The sequence below is a fragment of the Rana temporaria genome, chromosome 2 (genome assembly GCF_905171775.1).
Source record: "Rana temporaria chromosome 2, aRanTem1.1, whole genome shotgun sequence".
NCBI classification, from domain to species: domain Eukaryota; kingdom Metazoa; phylum Chordata; class Amphibia; order Anura; family Ranidae; genus Rana; species Rana temporaria.
Window position 1 is genome coordinate 516,333,397 of NC_053490.1, and position 21,994 is coordinate 516,355,390.

The window sequence follows — 21,994 nt, forward strand, 5'->3', positions numbered from 1 at the left end:
TGACAGTAGCAGACGACATTAAAACCACAGCAAGCTTTTATAGTACACCCGCCCTCTCTCTGCCTGGGAGATATTGAGATCAGTTAAGGAATAAACCAATTATCTCCAGGCAGAGAGCACACAATTTTCCCAAAAGGTTGAACACCCCTTTCCACACAAGGTATCCCTACAATTACATAGCCCCGATCTGGGGGACCAACATATCCAAATTTCACCCAGATCGGTCCAGGGGTTCTTAAAAGAAAACCGAACCTATGAGAAAATACCGAATAAAGTCTATTTTCTTCACAATGCGGATTCAACAATCCAACTCCTCTCCTGGGTTGAATGACGCCCAGTCATTCAATCCACTTCTTTCGAGCCCAGGGCGTCAAGGCTCCACCTCCCGGCCTGGACCCACAGGAGGAATGCTGCAGGCAGCAGTGCCATGCTATTATTCCCCGATTTAAACTTCAGTCCTGACTACTGATGATGCACAATAAAAAAGCACAAGGGAAAAGGGGTTTGGTCCTTTTTGACTGTAGCGCAGTTGTTCCTGAAGGAGATGGGATGGGCAACGACACATATTTGACACCGACGGAGCTCTCCATCTCTCGCACTGTATAGCAGCGGTTCTTGGCTGTTCTAGCACTGCAAGTTAAGCAAGACTTGCGCAAGGGGTTGTAAAGGTTCGTCTTTTATTTTCTAAATTGGTTCCTTTAAAGAGGAGTTCCACCCAAAAATGGAACTTCCTCTTAACCCACTCCTCTCCCCCTGGCATGTAATTTTTTTTTGGGGAGGGGGGAGGGGCTGCAAAGGCGATACGTCATATCGCCTTTTGGCAGCCCCTCCCTGTAGGCGATCGCCTGGGACACGTGACAGGTCCCAGGCGATAGCCTGTCCAATCAAACAGCGCAGCGCCGGGCCGCACCGCGCATGCGCAGTGCTGCTCGCGCATGCGCAGTGGGTGCCGGGCCGTGAAGCCGAAAGCTGTCACGGCCGGGTGCCCACAGTGACAATGAAGACGCCGGCCGGGGAGGAGGGGAGAGAGGAGCGGACCCCCGACTGGCGCGTCGCTGGAACGATGAAGCAGGTAAGTGTCAGTTTATTAAAAGCCAGCAGCTACACTTTTTGTAGCTGCTGACTTTTAATAAACTTAAAAAATGGGTGGAAAACCCCTTTAAGCTAGTGCATTGTTGGTTCACTTACCTTTTCCTTCAATTTCCCTTCTAAATGTTTATTTTCTGTGTTTGAATTTCTCACTTCCTGTTTCTCCTCAGTAAGCTTTCCACCATCATCCGAGCCGTGGAAAGTCATTTAGAACAGCTTACTGAACACCTTACTAAGGAGGAACAGGAAGTGAGAAATTCAGACAAAGAAAACAAAGAAAAAAAAACATTTAGAAGGGAAAGCGAAAGAAAAGGTAAGTGAACCAACAATGCACAAGCTTAAAGGAACCTATTTAGAAAATAAAATATGAACCTTTACAACCCGTTTAAGCAAGACTTAGCTCATACCTTGCCCCACCTAGCTGAAAGACCGGTCCTCCAAAAAACACTTTCACAATCATGTGCAGTTCTTGGCTTATACGTTGCTCCAGCATGCTTCCTGCTAGTTGCAAGACCAGTGCCCCAAAGTCCCTTTACTGGTTTCAGGCTTTCCAGCAGGGGCGGAATAAGGGGTGGTCAGCAGGGACGGCCGCCCTGGGCACTGTGGTATCTTGTAAAATTGGGGGGGGGGGGGGGTTTGTGTTGGGAGGGGGAATTTGAAGGTAGGGGGTGGAAGGAGTGGTGATTTAGGGGGCTTTGTGTTAGAAGGAGGGGGTTTAGAGAAGATGATTTGTGCTCAGAAGGGGTATTTGGGGGGGTCTGTCCTAGAAAAGGGGATATGGGGGAGGGATTGGGCTAGGAGGGGATTATTTTTTTTTTGGGGGGGGGGGGTGACTGAGGAGAATTTGTGCAAGATGGGATGATTGGGGGGGGGGCGACTTGTGCCAAGAAGGGAAAATTGGGGTGGGGTAGGATTTGTGCTTGGAGGGAAAATTTGGGAGGGTGGGTTGCTGGGAGTGGCGATTTAGGGGGGAGATTTGTGTTGGAAAGAGGGATGGGGTATGCTCCTACATCTTGTGGAGGGGGTGGGTGCACAGTTGTGCATGCTCGCCCTGGACTCTACAGTGGCAGTGGGGGGGGGGGGATCGAAAGTTTGAGCACCCCAGGTAAAAATTTGTATTAATGTGCATAACGAAGCCAAGGAAAGATGGAAAAATCTCCAAAAGGCATCAAATTACAGATTAGACATTCTTATAATATGTAAAAAAAAAAGTTAGATTTTATTTCCATCGTTTACACTTTCAAAATTACAGAAAACAAAAAAAAATGGCGTCTGCAAAAGTTTGGGCACCCTGGCTTTGTTATGCACATTAATACAAATTTTTACCTGGGGTGCCCAAACTTTCGATCCCCACTGTAGATGACCTTGTCCCAGCATTGCTTTCCAGTGTTCTGCCGAGAAAGGTCCCCCCAGCGCATAATGCCCCCCCCGTACTGCGCAGGCGCAGCGCGTGCGCAGTAGCGAGTACAAAGGAGCCACCGAAAATCGCTGAAGATGAACAGCTGTGAAAGAGCTGTACACAGCGCCTGCGCAACGAGCACGACACTGTGCCACACGCTGCTGATGCTCGTGCAACTCTGCAAGGGGCAGGTGTATTATTATTTTTATATCGTGTAAGGGGTGAATGGCACCTCTGTCCATCAATTTAAAATACGGCCCTGCAATAGTATTCAGAGGAAATGCCCTCTCCTGCCTGCAGCAGACTGATGACATCACCTTAGCCTAGACAAAGTCACTGGACTGGAGCTTGAAGAGGGCATTTTAGTGATAAAAGTAAAACATTCATGCTGCAAAAATTGTGAAATGTTGAAAATGTATTATGCAGATAATGACAGGTTCACTGTGAAATTGCCATGTACGATTATAGAGGGCGGTGATAGGTGGAGGCGGGTGGGAGGGGCCTTTGTCCCTGGGTGGGGCAGGAACTGATAATAGAATGATCTCCGTACCACGCCTGTCCTTGTTCTGTTATCTCCGTACCTTTCACCTCTATAGAGTCCATCGCCTCGGCACTCCTTCCCAGGTAAAGCTGCAGATCAGCAACATTGACTCAGACGCCGTGCACGCTGGAGCGCAGAAAATGGACGTCTTTTGGAGTTTATGGGCTTTAAAAAATAAAAAAAAATCGCCCACTCTATGTTCTCCTATGTGTCCAATGTCCATGCACACAGACGTTTATCAGCAGTGAGGTTTATCGGTCGTTTTCTGAACGCCCTAAAATCGCATTCAGGAGTCAATTTTTCTGACCACAGAAAACACCAAGCGCTTATAAATGTCGATAAACGCTCAAACCCGCGGCTCACCAACGTTTAACGTTTTTAAAACCATTGAAAATAAATTAACCACTTAAGCCCAGAGCCTCTGAGATTTGCTATTTACAAAAATGATTTAGGAAAAAAATAAATATATAATGTTTCGGGGGTTCTAACACCCTAGAGAATAAAATGGCGGTCTTTTCAATACTTTATGTCGCACTGCATTTGCGCCGCCTGCGCTATAGCCGGATGATGGCTACAGCGCGGACCCCAAATGCAGGGAGGACGCGCGCTGTGATCACCCTAGTCACCGAGACTCCAGCGATTTGGAGACGGGTGGGGGCCATCTTCTTTTCACTCGTCTCCATACACAGCAACAGAGGACCAGATCGCCTGCGCCGCTGCCGACGGCTCCGGTAAGCGGCAGAGGGCACCGGAGAATGGCGTTAGGGGCCCCTCTCCTGCTGCTGATAGAAGTAATCTTGCGGCGTATCCGCCGCAGAGACCACTTTTATCTTGTAGCGGACCGCTGGCTGAAGAAGAGGATACCGGGGTTATGGCAGCTAGCTGCTACCATAACAACGGTATTCCTCTTCAAACAGCCGATGTTAAACTGCGGCGGGCGGTCTGTAAGTGGTTTAAAAAAAAAAACGCCAAGGCTGAAAAACGCCAATAACCACCATTACAAAAACGTTAAAAAAACTTTGGAGGAGATGCAGGGGGAGGCCGCCGTGATGCCAAGGAGGAGATGCAGGGGGAAACCGCCGTGATGCCAATGAGGAGATGCAGGGGGAAGCCGCCGTGATGCCAAGGAGGAGATGCAGGGGGAAACCGCCGTGATGCCAAGGAGGAGATGCAGGGGGAAGCCGCCGTGATGCCAAGGAGGAGATGCAGGGGGAAACCGCCGTGATGCCAAGGAGGAGATGCAGGGGGAAGCCGCCGTGATGCCAAGGAGGAGATGCAGGGGGAAGCCGCCGTGATGCCAAGGAGGAGATGCAGGGGGAAGCCGCCGTGATGCCAAGGAGGAGATGCAGGGGGAAACCGCCGTGATGCCAAGGAGGAGATGCAGGGGGAAGCCGCCGTGATGCCAAGGAGGAGATGCAGGGGGAAACCGCCGTGATGCCAAGGAGGAGATGCAGGGGGAAGCCGCCGTGATGCCAAGGAGGAGATGCAGGGGGAAGCCGCCGTGATGCCAAGGAGGAGATGCAGGGGGAAGCCGCCGTGATGCCAAGGAGGAGATGCAGGGGGAAACCGCCGTGATGCCGGGGAAGCCACTGCCAGGAGGGAAGTGATGCCTGGACAAGAGATGAAGTGCGGGGCCGGTAACCAACTGGGCGGTGGGCAGATGACCCAACTCTCCCCCCCCCCCCCCCCCCAAAAAAAAATACCACCAATGGTCCTCAGTCACTTTCAGCCCTGGGTAAGGGGCCCTGTCAGGTAGGCTGAATGGGGCCCCGTGAATTCTAACAGCAGCCCTGCCGTCAGTGATAAATGGTTTGTCTCATCCCTGTAAATGGATACATATAGAAGTTCTTTTGAAAAACACCACACTTATTAGCAGGATCACCAGGTGAGATAAAGGAAAGAAAGCCTACAAAAAAAGGAAATGAATGCAGCCACCACATGTAAGAATTGGTAAGCAGCCACAGAATAAAGGGCAGAAGCAATCTGAATGCGCTAAACCATTCTATTAAAAAAGAAAAGCGGGATCCTGGGTAATTAGGGTTAATAGGATTCTTTGCAGGATGTTCTGGCGTTTGTGAAACTCCACATAATCCACTTATGAGGGTCTGACCGAGTGACTGAGAGGCGTCTTGTTTTCAGGAACAGATGGGCGATTAGTGCGTTGGGGGAAGCCGCAGCGCTGGGTGGCTGATCGCGGTGCGCAGGCGATGGTGGCAGCGTGCCAGGCCCTTGGTACGAGGCTCCTGCAGCGGACACAAATCACTCCGCACCCATTAACCCCGCACAAGCCCGACGCACGGTGAACGTCTCTCTAGGTCACCGGAGGACGGGGGCCGCCAGCAGTTACTTTTGTCGCGGTAATCCCTTTCCTAGATGTAGAGCGCGGCTCCTCAACCCTTTTAACTCTGCGATCCCCAAGTCCCAGGATTGTTCTCTGCAACCCAACTGTCGGTGTGACATTGTTTCGGGACGCTTTGATAGGAGTGAATACATAGGAGGGGGGGACAAAATGACACAACCACAAACAATTTAACAGCTGAACTGGCAAACGGCTAAATATACAGATGGAATGCATAAAAAAGGAGTCCGTTTTACCTGCCAAAGGTTTCCCACTTGTGTCCATCCAATCGTGAGATTTACACAGCTCTGCCATACAGCACAGCCCTATCTGGCAGGTGAGCAAACCTGATTTTTTATTAATTTTTTTATACAAGCAGCTGGTAGAAATAGGTGGCTGTGCCGCGGTTTTACTGCCTCCCAAATCCACTCACTTAAATTCTAATATTACAGCCGAATGGGGGCTGTACACATGCCGCGGCCAGGGCAATTTTAGCTACAGAGTCTGACAGGCGCTCTTTGCACATTTGACTTTGTGGGATGAAGTGGTGGATGCCAGGTGTTCACCCAAGTCGGATATAAACTATGGGGTGGATTCACGTAGATTTTGGCCGGCGTAGCGTATCTCAGATACACTACGCCGCCGTAAGTTTGAGCCGCAGGTCCCGTATTCACAAAGAACTTGCGCTTAAACTTACGGCGGCGCAGTGTAACTGGGCCGGCGTAAGCCCGCCTAATTCAAAATAGGCTGGTTGGGGGCGTGTTCTATGTAAAATACTAGTGACCCCACGTATTTTACGTTTTTAACGAACGGCGCATGCGCCGTCCGTGGACGTATCCCAGTGCGCATGCTCCAAAATGACGTCGTTTGCGTAACTCGTCCGTGAATGGGGCTGGCCGTAATTTACGTTCACGTCGAAAGCCGACGTCATTTTGGAGCATGCGCACTGGGATACGTCCACGGACGGCGCATGCTCCAAAATGACGTCGGCTTTCGACGTGAACGTAAATTACGGCCAGCCCCATTCACGGACGAGTTACGCAAACGACGTAAAATTTGACTCGGTTCCGACGTCCATACTTAACATTGGCTGCGCCATGGTTTTGGTGGTTTATCTTTACGCCGGAAAAAGCCTAACGTAAACGGCGTATCTGTACTGCGACGGCCGGGCATACGTTCTTGAATAGGCGTATCTAGCTGATTTACATATTCTAGGCGTAAATCAGCATACACGCCCCTAGCGGCCAGCGTAAATATGCAGTTAAGATACGACGGCGTAGGAGACTTACGCCGGTCGTATCTTAGCAATATTTAAGTGTATCTCAGTTTGAGAATACGCTTAAATATACGACGGCGGGGATTCGGACTTACAACGGCGTATCTACTGATACGCCCGTCGTAAGTCTTAATGAATATACCCCTATATAAACAAGATGAAAGCAGTCCAATTCGTCCACTGAGGTCAATGGGAGTGCGCGGCAACTGTGAGGCAAGCTGTCCAACTCGCCCATTAAGGCCAGTGACAATGCGCCGTAACCATGAGCCCAACTGTCAAATTCACCCATTCAGGTCAATGGGAGCGTGTCGCAACCGCCAGCCTAGTTGTCAAACTTGCCCGTTGCGGCCAATGGGAGCACCCCGCAAAACCACAAGCCTAGCTGTCAATGGGAGCGCCCCGCAACCACAAGCCTGTCAAACTTGCCCATTGCGGTCAAAGGGAGCACCCAGCAACCACAATTTTAGCTGTCAATGGGAGCGCCCCGCAACCAGAAGTCTAGCTGTCAAACTTGCCCAGTGCGGTCAATAGGAGCACCCCCGCAACCACAAGCTTGGCCGTCAATGGAAGCTCCCCGCAAACCATAAGCCTAGCTGTCCAACTCGCCCATTAAAAAGGTCAGTGAGAGCGTGCCGCAACTGTGAACCTAACTGTCAAATTCACCCATTCAGGTCAATGGGAGCGTGTCGCAACCGCCAGCCTAGTTGTCAAACTTGCCTGTTGCGGTCAATAGGAGCACCCCGCAAAACCACAAGCCTAGCTGTCAAACTTGCCTGCTGCGGTCAATGGGAGTGCCCCGCAACCACATGCTTGTCAAACTTGCCCATTGCGGTCAATAGGAGCACCCCGCACCCACAAGCTTAGCTGTCAATGGAAGCGCCCCACAAACCATAAGCCTAGCTGTCCAACTCGCCCATTAAAAAGGTCAGTGAGAGCGCGCCGCAACTGTGAACCTAACCGTCAAATTCACCCATTCAGGTCAATGGGAGCGTGTCGCAACCGCTAGCCTAGTTGTCAAACTCTCCCACTGAGGCCAATGGGAGCACCCTGCAACCACAAGCCTAACTGTCAAACTTGCCCACTGTGGTCAAAGGGAGAGCGCCGCAACCACAAGCTTGTTCAACGTGCCCATTGCGGTCAATGGGAGCGCCCCGTAACCAAAAGTCTAGCTGTCAAACTTGCCCATTGCGGTCAATAGGATCGCCCCACAACCACAATCCTAGCTGTCAAACTTGCCTGTTGTGGTCAATGGGAGCGCCCCGCACCCACAAGCCTAGCTGTCAATGGGAACGCCACGCAACCACAAGCTTGTCCAACTTGCCCATTGCAGTCAATGGGAGCGCCCCACAACCACAATCCTAGCTGTCAAACGTGCCTGCTGTGGTCAATAGGAGCGCCCCATGGTGAGGCCTATGGGCGTTTGACATCCAGGGCCATCGCATTCAGGAAAGGAGGGTTTCAGCGTTAACGCTTGATGCGCCTAAACGCACTTAAACGCTAGGCGTGTTCAGCACTTGGGGGACACTGGCAAAGATTCCTTTTTTTGGGGTGGCCAAAAGGTAGTTATGGGGAAAACTTATTCCTTCATCAGCATATATTATAATACACACAACGTGCGAGGTCCGCACCTTACCTTCACATTACTGGACTTTACCACGCTGGCTACTTGCTTGACAGACAGCTCCAGAGGCCCTTGGCCATTGTCCTCCTCAAACATCAATCGCAGAGAACCCTGAGCAGAGGAGAAAACACAATCAGAAGGATTCAGCAAAGTGTCGCGAGTTGGGTTGCAACATACAGTGTATTAACAGTTTTCTATTATTGGATATGTTTTATAGCAGAAAGTAAAAAAAATAATAATCGCCCTAAGTGTAGTGCACATGGAAGGCGTTAAGGAGCGCTTTTTTTGGTTAAAGTGTAAAAAAAAAAAATGAAAAACCCAGTGTGTCGAGCATTTGTATTCGGCCCCCTTTACTCCAATACCCCCAACTAAAACCTAATGGAACCAATTGCCTTCAGAAGCCACCTAATGAGTAAATAGAGTCCACCTGTGTGTAATTTAATCTCAGTATAAATACAGCTGTTGGGGGTTGTTTTTCAAGGGTTGGGCTTGGCCCCTTAGTTCCAGTGAAGGGAACTCTTAAAGGGGTTGTAAAGGTAAATGTTTTTTCACCTTAATGCATCCTATGCATTAAGGTGAAAAAACATCCGACAGTACCGCCCCCCCCCCCGAGCCCCCGTTTTATTTACCTGACCCCTCGAAAGTCCCTCGTGATCCTCTTCGGTTCCCAGCCTGCCCGTTGATTGGCTAGGCTGGACGGATTGATAGCAGCGCAGCCATTGGCTGGCGTTGCTGTCAATCACAGTGGCTGACGCGACTCGCCGGGGGCGGGGCCGAGTGATACAGTCGGCGGCTATGCCCGCCGCTGTATCACGGGAGCACGCCCGCAAAAGCTTTCCACTATGCAAGGGAGCTCGCATGAAGGTGGAAAGCTTTTGTGAGGAGGAGCCGAGACAGCCGCCGAGGGACCCCAGAAGACAGGATACGGGGACACCCTGTGCAAAACGAGCTGCACAGTGGAGGTAAGTATAACATGTTTGTTATTAAAAAAAAAAAAAAAAGTTGGCCTTTAGTGTTCCTTTAACCACTTGCTTACTGGGCACATATACCCCCCTCCTGCCCAGGAGAAATTTCAGCTTCCGGCACTGCGTCGCTTTAACCGACAATTGCGCGGTCGTGCGACGTGGCTCCCAAACAAAATTTACGTCCTTTTTTCCCCACAAATAGAGCTTTCTTTTGGTGGTATTTGATCCCCTCTGCGGTTTTTATTTTTTGCGCTATAAACAAAAAAAAGAGCGGCAATTTTGAAAAAAAAAAAAAAATACAATATTTTTTACTTGTTGCTATAATAAATAGCCCAATTTAAAAAAAAAAAAAAAAAAAAATCGCAATAAGCGACTGGTTTGCGCAAAAGTTATAGTGCCTACAAAATAGGGGACAGAATTATTTTTTTTTATTATTTTTTTTTACTAGTAATGGCGGCGATCTGTGATTTTTATTGGGACTGCGACATTATGGCGGACACATCGGACACATTTTTGGGACCATTGTCATTTATACTGCGATCAGTGCTATAAATATGCACTAATTACTGTATAAATGTGACTGGCAGGGAAGGGGTGAGGAAGGGGTTAAATGTGTATCCTATATAGTGTTCTAACTGTAGGGGGAGGGGGGTGACTGGGGGAGGGGACCGATCTGTGTCCCTATGTACAAGAGACACAGATCGGTCTCCTCTCTCCCTGACAGGACGCTGTCTCTGTGTGAGCCGGCAATTAGAGATGATCTCATATGTTTACATTTGAGATCATCTCTCATTGGCCGCACAGATCGCATACCAAATGGCCACTCTGATTGGCCGTTCACGGCGATCTGTGATTGGCGGTGTCCAAGGGACACGGCCAGCACAATATTTCCCCGCTGTGCGCTCGGGAGTGCGTGCGAGGAAATGACATCCTCCTGGATTTTCAGGTCCGCGCTGAAGCCGTCATTCGGCTTTAGCGCGGGCCTCAAGTAGTTAAGGCACGGGTTCTCAACCTGTGGCCCTCCAGCTGTTGTGGAACTACAAGTCCCATGAGGCATTGAAAGCAGCTGACAGTTACAAGCATGACTCCCAAAGGCAGGGGCATGATGGGACTTGTAGTTCCGCAACAGCTGGAGAGCCACGGATGAGCACCCATGCTTTAAGGCGTCAGCATACCAAGACATTTTGGACAATTTCATGCTCCCAACTTTGTGGGAACAGTTTGGGGACGGCCCCTTCCTGTTCCAACATGACTACACACCAGTGCACAAAGCAAGGTCCATAAAGACATGGATGGGTGGAGAAACTTGACCGGCCTGCACAACCCGATAGAACACCTTTGGGATCATTTTGAGCCAGGCCTTCTCGTCCAACATCAGTGCCTGACCTCACAAATGCGCTTCTGGAAGAATGGTGAAACATTCCCATAGACACACTCCTAAACCTTGTGGACGGCCTTCCCAGAAGAGTTGAAGCTGTTATAGCTGCAAAGGGTGGGCCAACTCAATATTAAACCCTACAGACTAAGACTGGGATGCCATTAAAGATCATGTGAGTGTAAAGGCCGGCGTCCCAATACTTTTGGTAATATATATATTCCACAATCCTGCACACTCTCAGTACTAGGAAACCCATGAGAAGAGAGTTATGCGATTGCTGACCTCGTTCTGGAAGAGAGAACCATCTGGCTGTCCTGGGGGAGCCGTCTGCAGCCAGTGGAGTGAGACCTGACCTGTATTTCTTCTTCCAGGTCAGTGACTCTGGATGTACTGAGCTCAGAAGATTACAGCACTTCCAGAACGCAGGTCGCGACCGGCGCACTTCTCTCCTATCAGGTGAATCCCGGCAGATATAGAAGACTCCGATGAATACAGCTTTGTATTTATTAGTACGTCTTTTATTTATTTTTTAATACAAGCTGTATAAGTGATAGAAACTGACTTTGTAAATTCAGCCTTCAGTCCCTCTACAGCAGAGCTCAGATTGGGGGAGGGAGAAGCAGCACAAGGAGGAGGGAGAAGCAGCACAAGGAGCCAATCAGTTGTGCTGTGGTGTATCACCAGTGTCCAGCTGATAGAAGGATAGAGCAGAGTGACAGAGAAATGAGCTCATCAGTCTGCTCCTTCTCCTTTCACTGTCCAGTCTCAGGTTGGGGGGAGGGGAGGGGTGACAATACCTAGAAGTGTTATTCTATTTAAAGAGGAACATCATTCCCTTTAGATTTTTTTATTTTCTTTTAACCACCTCAATACCGGGCACTTTCCCCCCTTCCTGCCCAGGACAGTTTTTAGCTCTCAGCGCTGTCGCACTTTGAATGACAATTGCGCGGTCATGCTACACTGTACCCAAACTAGGTTTTTATCATTTTCTTCCCACAAGTAGAGCTTTCTTTTGGTGATATTTGATCACCTCTGGGGTTTATATTTTTTGCAAAACTAAAGAAAGACCAAATATTTTTGATAAAAAAAGTTTTTTCTTAGTTTGTCATAAAATGTTTCCCCTTCAAAGTTTTCCCCCCTTCACTCATCAGTATGAGGCCGAACTGGTGGGCACCGATGAGGCCGAACTGGTGGGCACCGATGAGGCCGAACTGGTGGGCACCGATGAGGCCGAACTGGTGGGCACCGATGAGGCCGAACTGGTGGGCACCGATGAGGCCGAACTGGTGGGCACCGATGAGGCCGAACTGGTGGGCACCGATGAGGCCGAACTGGTGGGCACCGATGAGGCCGAACTGGTGGGCACCGATGAGGCCGAACTGGTGGGCACCGATGAGGCCGAACTGGTGGGCACCGATGAGGCCGAACTGGTGGGCACCGATGAGGCCGAACTGGTGGGCACCGATGAGGCCGAACTGCTGGGCACCGATGAGGCCGAACTGCTGGGCACCGATGAGGCCGAACTGCTGGGCACCGATGAGGCCGAACTGCTGGGCACCGATGAGGCCGAACTGCTGGGCACCGATGAGGCCGAACTGCTGGGCACCGATGAGGCCGAACTGCTGGGCACCGATGAGGCCGAACTGCTGGGCACCGATGAGGCCGAACTGCTGGGCACCGATGAGGCCGAACTGCTGGGCACCGATGAGGCCGAACTGCTGGGCACCGATGAGGCCGAACTGCTGGGCACCGATGAGGCCGAACTGCTGGGCACCGATGAGGCCGAACTGCTGGGCACCGATGAGGCCGAACTGCTGGGCACCGATGAGGCCGAACTGCTGGGCACCGATGAGGCCGAACTGCTGGGCACCGATGAGGCCGAACTGCTGGGCACCGATGAGGCCGAACTGCTGGGCACCGATGAGGCCGAACTGGTGGGCACTGATATGTAGAATTGATGATGGGCACCGATGGCACTGCTGGGGTCTTCTATACAGGTAACAAGCCGAGATTAGGAGCACTCGTTTTAACAACTTAAGGACCGCCTAACGCCAATATACGTCAGCAGAATGGCACGGCTGAGCACATGGACGTATATATACACACGTCCCCTTTAAGAGCCCAGCCGTGGGTGGCGCGCGCACGCGACCCGGTCCGAAGCTCCGTGACCGCGGGACCCAATCGCCGCCGGTGTCCCGCGATCGGTCACAGGAGCTGAAGAACGAGGAGAGGTGTTCTTCTGCGTGGCCGTGACACTGCTCGTCTGTTCCCTGATGTAGGGAACGACGATCACTGATGTCACACGTCCAGCCCCGCCCCCTACAGTTAGAAACACACATGAGGTCACACCTAACCCCTACAGCGCCCCCTAGTGGTTAACTCCTAAAATTCAATTGTCATTTTCACAGTAACCAGTGCATTTTTATAGAACTTTTCGCTGTGAAAATGACAATGGTCCCAAAAATGTGTCAAAATTGTCCGATGTGTCCGCCATAATGTCGCAGTCACAAAAAAAAAAAAAAAAATTAATAAAAATGCCATAAAACTATCTCCTATTTTGTAAACACTATAAATTTTGCGCAAACCAATCGATAAACGCTTATTGCGATTTTTTTTTAACCAAAAATAGGTAGAAAAATACGTATCGGCCTAAACTGAGAAAAAATAATGTTTTTTTCTATATTTTTGGGGGATATTTATTATAGCAAAAATTAAAAAATATTGCATTTTTTTTTAAATTGTCGCTCTATTTTTGTTTATAGTGCAAAAAAAAAAAAAAACGGCAGAGGTGATCAAACACCACCAAAAGAAAGCTCTATTTGTGGAAAAAAAAAAAAAAAAAAAAAAGACCTTCATTTTGTTTGGGAGCCACGTCGCACGACCGCGCAATTGTCAGTTAAAGCGACGCAGTGCCGAATCGCAAAAACTGGCCAGGTCCTTTACCTGCATAATGGTCCGGGGCTTAAGTGGTTAAAGAGAGTGCTCCTAATCTCAGCTCATTACCTGTATAGAAGACACCTGGGAGCCAGAAATCTTGCTGATTGATAGGGGATCAAATACTTATTTCACTCATTGAAATGCAAATCAATTTATAACTTTTTTGAAGTGCCCACCAGTTCGGCCTCACCAGTGGCCACCAGTACAGCCTCACCAGTGGCCACCAGTACAGCCTCACCAGTGGCCACCAGTACAGCCTCACCAGTGGCCACCAGTACAGCCTCACCAGTGGCCTCCAGTACAGCCTCACCAGTGGCCACCAGTACAGCCTCACCAGTGGCCACCAGTACAGCCTCACCAGTGGCCACCAGTACAGCTTCACCAGTGCCCACCAGTACCGCCTCACCAGTGGCCACCAGTACAGCCTCACCAGTGGCCACCAGTACAGCCTCACCAGTGGCCACCAGTACAGCCTCACCAGTGGCCACCAGTACAGCCTCACCAGTGGCCACCAGTACAGCCTCACCAGTGGCCACCAGTACAGCCTCACCAGTGGCCACCAGTACAGCCTCACCAGTGGCCACCAGTACAGCCTCACCAGTGGCCACCAGTACAGCTTCACCAGTGGCCACCAGTACAGCTTCACCAGTGGCCACCAGTACGGCCTCACCAGTGCCCACCAGTACGGCCTCATCAGTGCCCACCAGCTCGGCCTCATCAGCGCCCACCAGCTCGGCCTCATCAGCGCCCACCAGCTCGGCCTCATCAGCGCCCACCAGCTCGGCCTCATCAGCGCCCACCAGCTCGGCCTCATCAGCGCCCACCTGCTCGGCCTCATCAGCGCCCACCTGCTCGGCCTCATCAGCGCCCACCAGCTCGGCCTCATCAGCGCCCACCAGCTAGGCCTCATCAGTGCCCACCAGCTCGGCCTCACCAGTGCCCACCAGCTCAGCCTCACCAGTGCCCACCAGCACGGCCTCACCAGTGCCCACCAGCACGGCCTCACCAGTGCCCACCAGCTCGGCCTCATCAGTGCCCACCAGCACGGCCTCACCAGTGCCCACCAGCACGGCCTCATCAGTGCCCACCAGCACGGCCTCATCAGTGCCCACCAGCACGGCCTTACCAGTGCCCACCAGCACGGCCTCATCAGTGCCCACCAGCACGGCCTCACCAGTGCCCACCAGTTTTTCTGGACATTTTTGTTGTTCTTCTGTCTCTCACTGTTAAAATAAACCTTCCAATAAATATGATAGACTGATCATTTCTTTGTCAGTGGGGAAATGTACAAAATCAGCCAGGGGGGAAATACTTTTCCCCCCCTCGCTGTAATAAATCCATTTCATATATACGGCATTTAGCCCTTTGTTGTCGGATTGTGGAAGGCGGGCAGAACACGCACACACACGACCTTTTATTCAGCTCGCCGGCTGGAACTGAGCCCAGGACCCCGGCGCTGCAAGGCAATACAGCTCGGAAACAATGTGCTTCCATCAAAGCGGGGGTATGAAGGCAGAGACGTGGTACGGAGCGGCGCAGCTGTCTCACACCCCAACACTTGGCTGAACAGCTGCAGTGACGGCACGCTGCCCCCCCGGCACGCTGCCCCCCCCCTCACCCACAACAATACATCAGTCACTTTGCGCCAGGCCAAGTCTACCCTTAGGGGGAAAAGCACGCATGGATTTCCCCTTCTCTTCATAATGCAGCCATTCTCCTTTTTATATCTGCAGCTAAAAAAATCAATCTCTTCCTTCCTCTGGGCGAGCTTTTGTAGAATCGCTGTATAAAAAGAAATCAGGCAGCGACAATGGCGGTCCGGGCCGCGCGCCACATAAATCAGGATGGATCCAGGCATCCTCTAAATTTAATCTGACACACGATCTTCGCTGCTAAGTAAAAGCCCTTAAAAGCCTCATAAAAGCGGCAGAGGCGATTCGCTTTGTGATTTGTCATCGTTAGAAGCTTTAGTGCCGCACTGGTAGATCTGAAAAAAAAAAAACGTGGACGCCGCACAGGACGCACCGCCGGCGCCGCCCATTGGACCCTCCATGTGAAGGCCGAGCGCCCATCGCCGGGTCCTCCCCAATGCGGGGAATGTGTATTAGGCACGGGAATCCTTGGCTGACCTTTCTCGGGGGGAAGGATGCTCATAGACGCAAAGAGACTGTCGCATTATATGAAGGATTTCATCAATCACCGATCGCTGGGGTTTGGTTGGCTAATAACCGGGACAGGGAAACGCTGCAATGTTATAGGAAGGGCTCCGCGGCACGTCGCTCTAAGCAAACCTGACAAAAGAAAAAAAATCTGGGCCGCCCGCCACATCTCTACTACAGTGTTTCTCAACTCCAGTCCTCAAGGCACCCCAACAGGTCAGGTTTTCAGGATTTCCCTCAAATGAAACCGCTGTGGTGATTCCAAAGGCAGTGAAACTGATCAAATCACCTGTGCAAAATGATGGAAAGCCTGAAAATATGACCTGTTGGGGTGCCTTGAGGACTGGAGTTGAGAAACATCGCTCTACTACATGGGAGTGACCCACTAGGCCAGTGGTGTCCAAACTGCAAGCCGCAGTTGTGGACCTGTGCTGGCCTTTAGTCAGCCCCTGCGACACCGTTCCTCCCACCGACGCCAGCGACGGGGCGCCATTCCTCCCACCGACGGGGCGCCATTCCTCCCACCGACACCAGCGATGGGGCGCCATTCCTCCCACCGACACCAGCGATGGGGCGCCATTCCTCCCACCGACACCAGCGATGGGGCGCCATTCCTCCCACCGACACCAGCGATGGGGCGCCATTCCTCCCACCGACACCAGCGATGGGGCGCCATTCCTCCCACCGACACCAGCGATGGGGCGCCATTCCTCCCACCGACGCCAGCGATGGGGCGCCATTCCTCCCACCGACGCCAGCGATGGGGCACCATTCCTCCCACCGACACCCGTGATGGGACACCATTCCTCCCACCGACACCCGTGATGGGACACCATTCCTCCCACCGACACCCGTGATGGGACACCATTCCTCCCACCGACACCTGTGATGGGGCACCATTCCTCCCACCAACACCCGTGATGGGGCACCATTCCTCCCACCGACACCCGTGATGGGGCACCATTCCTCCCAGACACCAGTGATGGGGCACCATTCCTCCCACCGACACCCGTGATGGGGCACCATTCCTCCCAGACACCAGTGATGGGACACCATTCCTCCCACCAAGACGCCTCCCGCTCACCTGACAAATTAAATTTAAAATACTATCAACTACCGCGTTTCCCTGAAATAAGACCTACCCCGAAAAAAAGACCTAGCTTTATTTTCCAGGAGGGCTGCAATATAAGCCCTACCCCAAAAATAAGCCCTAGTTTAAAAGCTTGTAATATCCTATACTCCACTCTATTACAGTAGTATATATAATGTACAGTGGCCCAGATTCAAGAAGCACTTGCGCCCGCGCAACCATAGTTGCGCGGCGCAAGTGCTTACTTGCTCCGGTGTAACGAGTGCTCCTGATTCAGGAACCTCGTTACACCGACTGCAGCCTAGGATGTGACAAACATAAGCCTCCTTATGCCTTCACATCCCAGGCTGCATTCTTGCGTTGGCCGCTAGGGGGCGCGGCCTTTGTGATCGGCGTGTAGTATGCAAATTGCATACTACCACCGATTCACAAAAGTTGCGCGGGCCCTTCTCACGCAAGGTACGGAGTTTCCGTACGGCGCCTTTAGCATAAGGTTGCTCCTGCTAATAGCAGGCGCAGCCAATGCTAAAGTATAGCTGCGCCTCCCGCTCGCGACGTTTAAATTTCACGTCGTTTACGTAAGTGAACCGTGAATGGCGCTGGACGCCATTCACGTTCACTTACAAGCAAATGACGTCCTTGCGACGTCATTTGCCGCAATGCACGTCGGGAAAGTTTCCCGACGGAGCATGCGTTGTTCGCTCGGCGCGGGAGCGCGCCCAATTTAAATGATTCCCGCCCCCGGCGGGATCATTTACATTAGGCAGCCTTGCGCCCGGCTGCTTAGCATATTGCCCGCGCAATTTACGGAGCAACTGCTCCATGAATCGCGGGCAAAGCGCAATATTTGCGTGGGCGCAGAGAAAAAAAATTTGCTCTTTGCCCACGCAAATATTGCGCGATTCTACTTGAATCTGGGCCAATGTGTGTGTTTCTCTAATATAATTGCAGGGAAGAGAGCTCCAGCGGGTCACAGAAGTGCAGAGCGGCACTATGACGAAGGTATTTGGCACAATTATAGTACAGAAACACACACATTGTACATTATATAATACTGTAATAGAGTGGATTATACAAGCATTTTAACTCAGTTCACACTGGGGATTCCTGACAGGCAGGGAGGGAGAGGAGGAGAGAAGACTGCACATTACATGGTAAGACCTACCCCGAAAATAAGCCCTACTGTGTCTTTTGTTGCCAAAATTAATATAAGACCCGGGCTTATTTTCGGGGAAACACGGTACAACTCAGCCCCCAGCTACATCACTAGCCTAGTCTCAAAATACCAAAGTCCTCCTGCTCTCTAGTTCCCTTGTCACCTTCTCCCATGCTCGCCTCCAGGACTTTTCCAGAGCCTCTCTAATCCTATGGAACACTCTACCCCAAGCTGTCTGATTATCTCCTACTCTATTCGCTTTTAGACAATCCCTGAAAACCCTACTATTCAGAGAAGCCTATTCTACCCACACCTAATAACTGCATTTTCTCCGTTAGTTCATCCCCCCACAGTTATTACCTTTTGTATCACTTGACCCTCCATTCTAGATTGTAAGCTCTAACCAGTAGGGCCCTCTGATCCCCCTTCTATTGACTGTCCTCATGTCGTAAAGCGCTGCGCAAACTGTTGGCGCTATATACTGTATTTATCAACGTATAACATGCACCCCAAGTTTAAGAGGGAAGTTTGAGGGGGAAAAAAAAGTGCCCATCAATGCAGCCTTATCAGTGTCCATCTACAGCGGTGCCCATCCATGGCTGTGCAAAATTTTTGCAAATAAGATACAGTGGGCTAGATTCAGGTACCTGCGCTTGTTCTTACGGCGGCGCAGCGTATCCTATTTACGCTACGCCGCCGTAACTTACAGGAGCAAGTGCAGTATTCACAAAGCACTTGCTCCGTAAGTTGCGGCGGCGTAGAGTAAATGGGGCCGGCGTAAGCACGCGTAATTCAAATGTGGAAGGGGGGGGCGTGTTTTATGTAAATCTATGATGACCTGACGTGATTGACGTTTTGTACGGACGGGGCATGCACTGTCCGTGTACATATCCCAGTGTGCACTGCTCCCAAGTACGCCGCAACGACGTATTGGTTTCGACTTGAACGTAAATTACGTCCAGCCCTATTCGCGAACGACTTACGCAAACGATGTAAAAAATTCAAATTTCGAAGCAGGAACGACGTCCATACTTAACATTGGCTGCGCCACCTAATAGCAGGAGCAACGTTATGCCGAAAAAGCCTTACGCAAACGACGTAAAAAACTACCGCCGGGCGCACGTACGTTTGTGAAGCGACGTAACTAGGTAATTTGCATACTCTACGCCGAAAACAACGTAAGCGCCCCTAGCGGCCAGCGTAAAAATACACACAATTTTACGCCGCCGCATTCAAGTTACGTCGGCGGAGGAAGCCTATTTTTTAGACGTATCTGCCTTGGAGAATCGGCGTAACAATACGCAGATTTTAAATTTTATCTGGAGATACGCCGCCGTAAATGCTTGCTGAATCTAGCCCAGTGTCTTTTTCAGGCAAATCAAATCCCTGAGGGAACGAGCGCCACGAGATAGACAGAGCCGGATGTCCTGTGTACTCGGCTCCTCTCACAGTCCCGCCCCTTGGCATGGCTCCTATGATGGACATAACACCAGTCCAATGGCGGGAGGTGGGACTGGGCGTGACTGTGAGAGGAGCCGAGTACACAGTGCACTCGGCTCTGTCTATTTTGGCGGCACTCGTTTCCTCCGAGGCAGCAGCTTGGCGTATAACACGCACCCACGATTTCCCCCTGATTTTATACGCCGATAAATACGGTAAATCCTGTATAATATACCGCTTTATATTTTTCTACTGTAAAAAACACTGGCACCAAGATAACACTCTAATGCCGCGTACACACGACCGTTTTGTCATGGAAAAAAAGACGAAGTTTTTCTCAACGTGATTCTTGTCAAGCCTGCCTTGCCTACACACCATCGTAAAAAAAAAAAAAAATGCTTGAGCAAAGCGCGGTGACGCACAACACGTACGACAGCACTATAAAGGGGAAGTTCCATTCGAATGGCGCCACCCTTTGGGCTGATTATGAACATTTCCCTTCTCATAACTTGCTTCTGAGCAAAGCACGTTTTTTTCCCCCGTCGTTAAAAGCGTACACACGACCGTTTTTCACAACGAGAAAGACGAGGACGTGAAAAATAAAAAATAAATAGAGCCGGTTCTAAATTTTTAAACGGACATTTTTCTCGTTGAGAAAAATGCTCTGGAGCCTACACACAACCGTTTTTTAATTAGGAATGTCCCGATACTAGTATCGGTATCAGTACCGATACCAAGCATTCCCCCCCCCCCCCCCCCCCCGAGTACTTGTACTCGGGGGAAATGCTCCGATGCCTCAGCCGATACCTGGGCAGGCAGGGGAGTTGCAAGTCTTCTCCCCCGTGCTCCGTGCTGTCCTCTCTCCCCCCGCCCCATGTTCCGTGCTGTGCTCTTTCCCCCCTGTGTTCCGTGCTATGCTCCCCCCCCCCCGTGTTCCGTGCTGTCCTCTCTCCCCCCGCCCCATGTTCCGTGCTGTGCTCTTTCCCCCCGCCCCATGTTCCGTGCTGTGCTCTTTCCCCCCTGTGTTCCGTGCTATGCTCTCCCCCCCGCCCCCCCCCCCCCCGTGTTCCGTGCTGTGCTCTCTTTCCCCCCCCCCCCGTGTTCCGTGCTGTCCTCTCTCCCCCCCCCCCCTGTGTTCCGTGCTGTGCTCCCTCCCCCCCCCCCCTGTGTTGTCCTCTCTCCCAAAACCCCCCCGTGTTCCGTGCTGTCCTCTCTCCCCCCTCAATTTGTCAGTATGGAGAGCGGAGGTAGGAGCCGCTAAACCCGGCTCCAACCTTTTCAGAATGAACAGAGTCGGTGATCACTGACTCTGTCCATTCATATAACTGAGCATCGTAAACTGTGTTTACGATGCTTCAGTTTATGAATGGAGAGGAGCTTCTCTCCATTCATTTCAGCTGAGGCTGCAGAGAAAGGGACTGGGGAATCTATGTCCTTAGTCCCTTTCTCTGTCTTAAAGGGGAGATGTCAGAGGTCTGTTAAGACCCCTGATATCTCTCCAAAGCCCCCCAACAGGGCTGATTAAAAAAAAAAAAATAAAATAAAAAAACACAACACTGACAATCCACCCCCTAAAATAAATAAAAACAATCACTGTAAAATAAAAATACTGTCACATGACATAAAAAAAAAAAAAAAAAAAAAAAAAAAAAAGAGAAGGATCGGTACTTGTACTCGGTCTCAAAAAAGTGGTATCGGGACAATCCTATTTTTAATGACCAATTTCAAAAATGGCATTTTACTCATCATGAAAAACGGTGGTGTGTACGCGGCGGCGGCACAAGACGATGGCCTTGTCTAGTAGGACAATCAGAGCAACATTCTAAACTCTACAAATAAATGACCCACTTCTTATTCTCCTGGCTGCTAAAAAGGGCCGCTGGCCCAACTCGGAAAGCCTCCTCCAAGACTTCTTAGTAATCGGACATTGTACCAATGTCTTTGTGATGAATGAAAAGCCGGCATTCCCAATGACTCACATCCTTCATTCTCCAAGCCCGAGTTCACGTGAAATCTTGTAAACGGTTGTCAGACGTGAAAACCAAAAGCACCGGGAGGTACCAGGAGGAAAGATCCATCAACCTTTTTATCCATCAAATGCAGATGTATTAAAGGGCTTGTGAAGGTTTGTTATTTATTTTCGAAAAGGGTTCCTTTAACCACTTCAGCCCCGGACCATTTTGCTGGTCAATGGCCGGGCCCCTTTTTGCAATTCGGCACTGCGTTGCTTTAACTGACAATTGCGCGGTCGTGCGACGTGGCTCCCAAACAAAATGGCGTCCTTTTCCCCCCCACAAATAGAGCTTTTGGTGGTATTTGATCACCTCTGCGATTTTTATTTTTTGCGCAACAACTAAAAAAAGACCGAAAATTTTGAAAAAAAATAAGTTTTTATTTTTTTCAGTCTTTTTTTGTGAATGAGTAAGTTTTCTTCTTCGATTACGGGCACTGATATGGCGGCAGTGATGGGCACCGATAGGCGGCACTGATGGGCACTCATAGGCGGCACTGATGGGCACTTATAGGCGGCACTGGTGGGTACTTATGGGTGGCACAGATGGGTGGGCACTGGGCATGGATTGGCACTGATGGCATTGCTGGGCAT

The 21,994-nt window shown here is 50.8% G+C and overlaps 1 protein-coding gene across 2 annotated transcripts in view; it reads right to left on the minus strand.

Moving 5' to 3' along the window:
- C2CD2 (C2 calcium dependent domain containing 2) overlaps positions 1–21,994 on the minus strand; it is a 142,039-nt gene that overhangs the window by 93,921 nt on the left and 26,124 nt on the right. For both annotated transcript variants that reach the window (XM_040339023.1, XM_040339024.1), the window contains exon 3: positions 8,277–8,375. In XM_040339023.1, the coding sequence (XP_040194957.1) occupies positions 8,277–8,375 (99 nt within the window). The remainder of the gene's footprint in view (positions 1–8,276; positions 8,376–21,994) is intronic.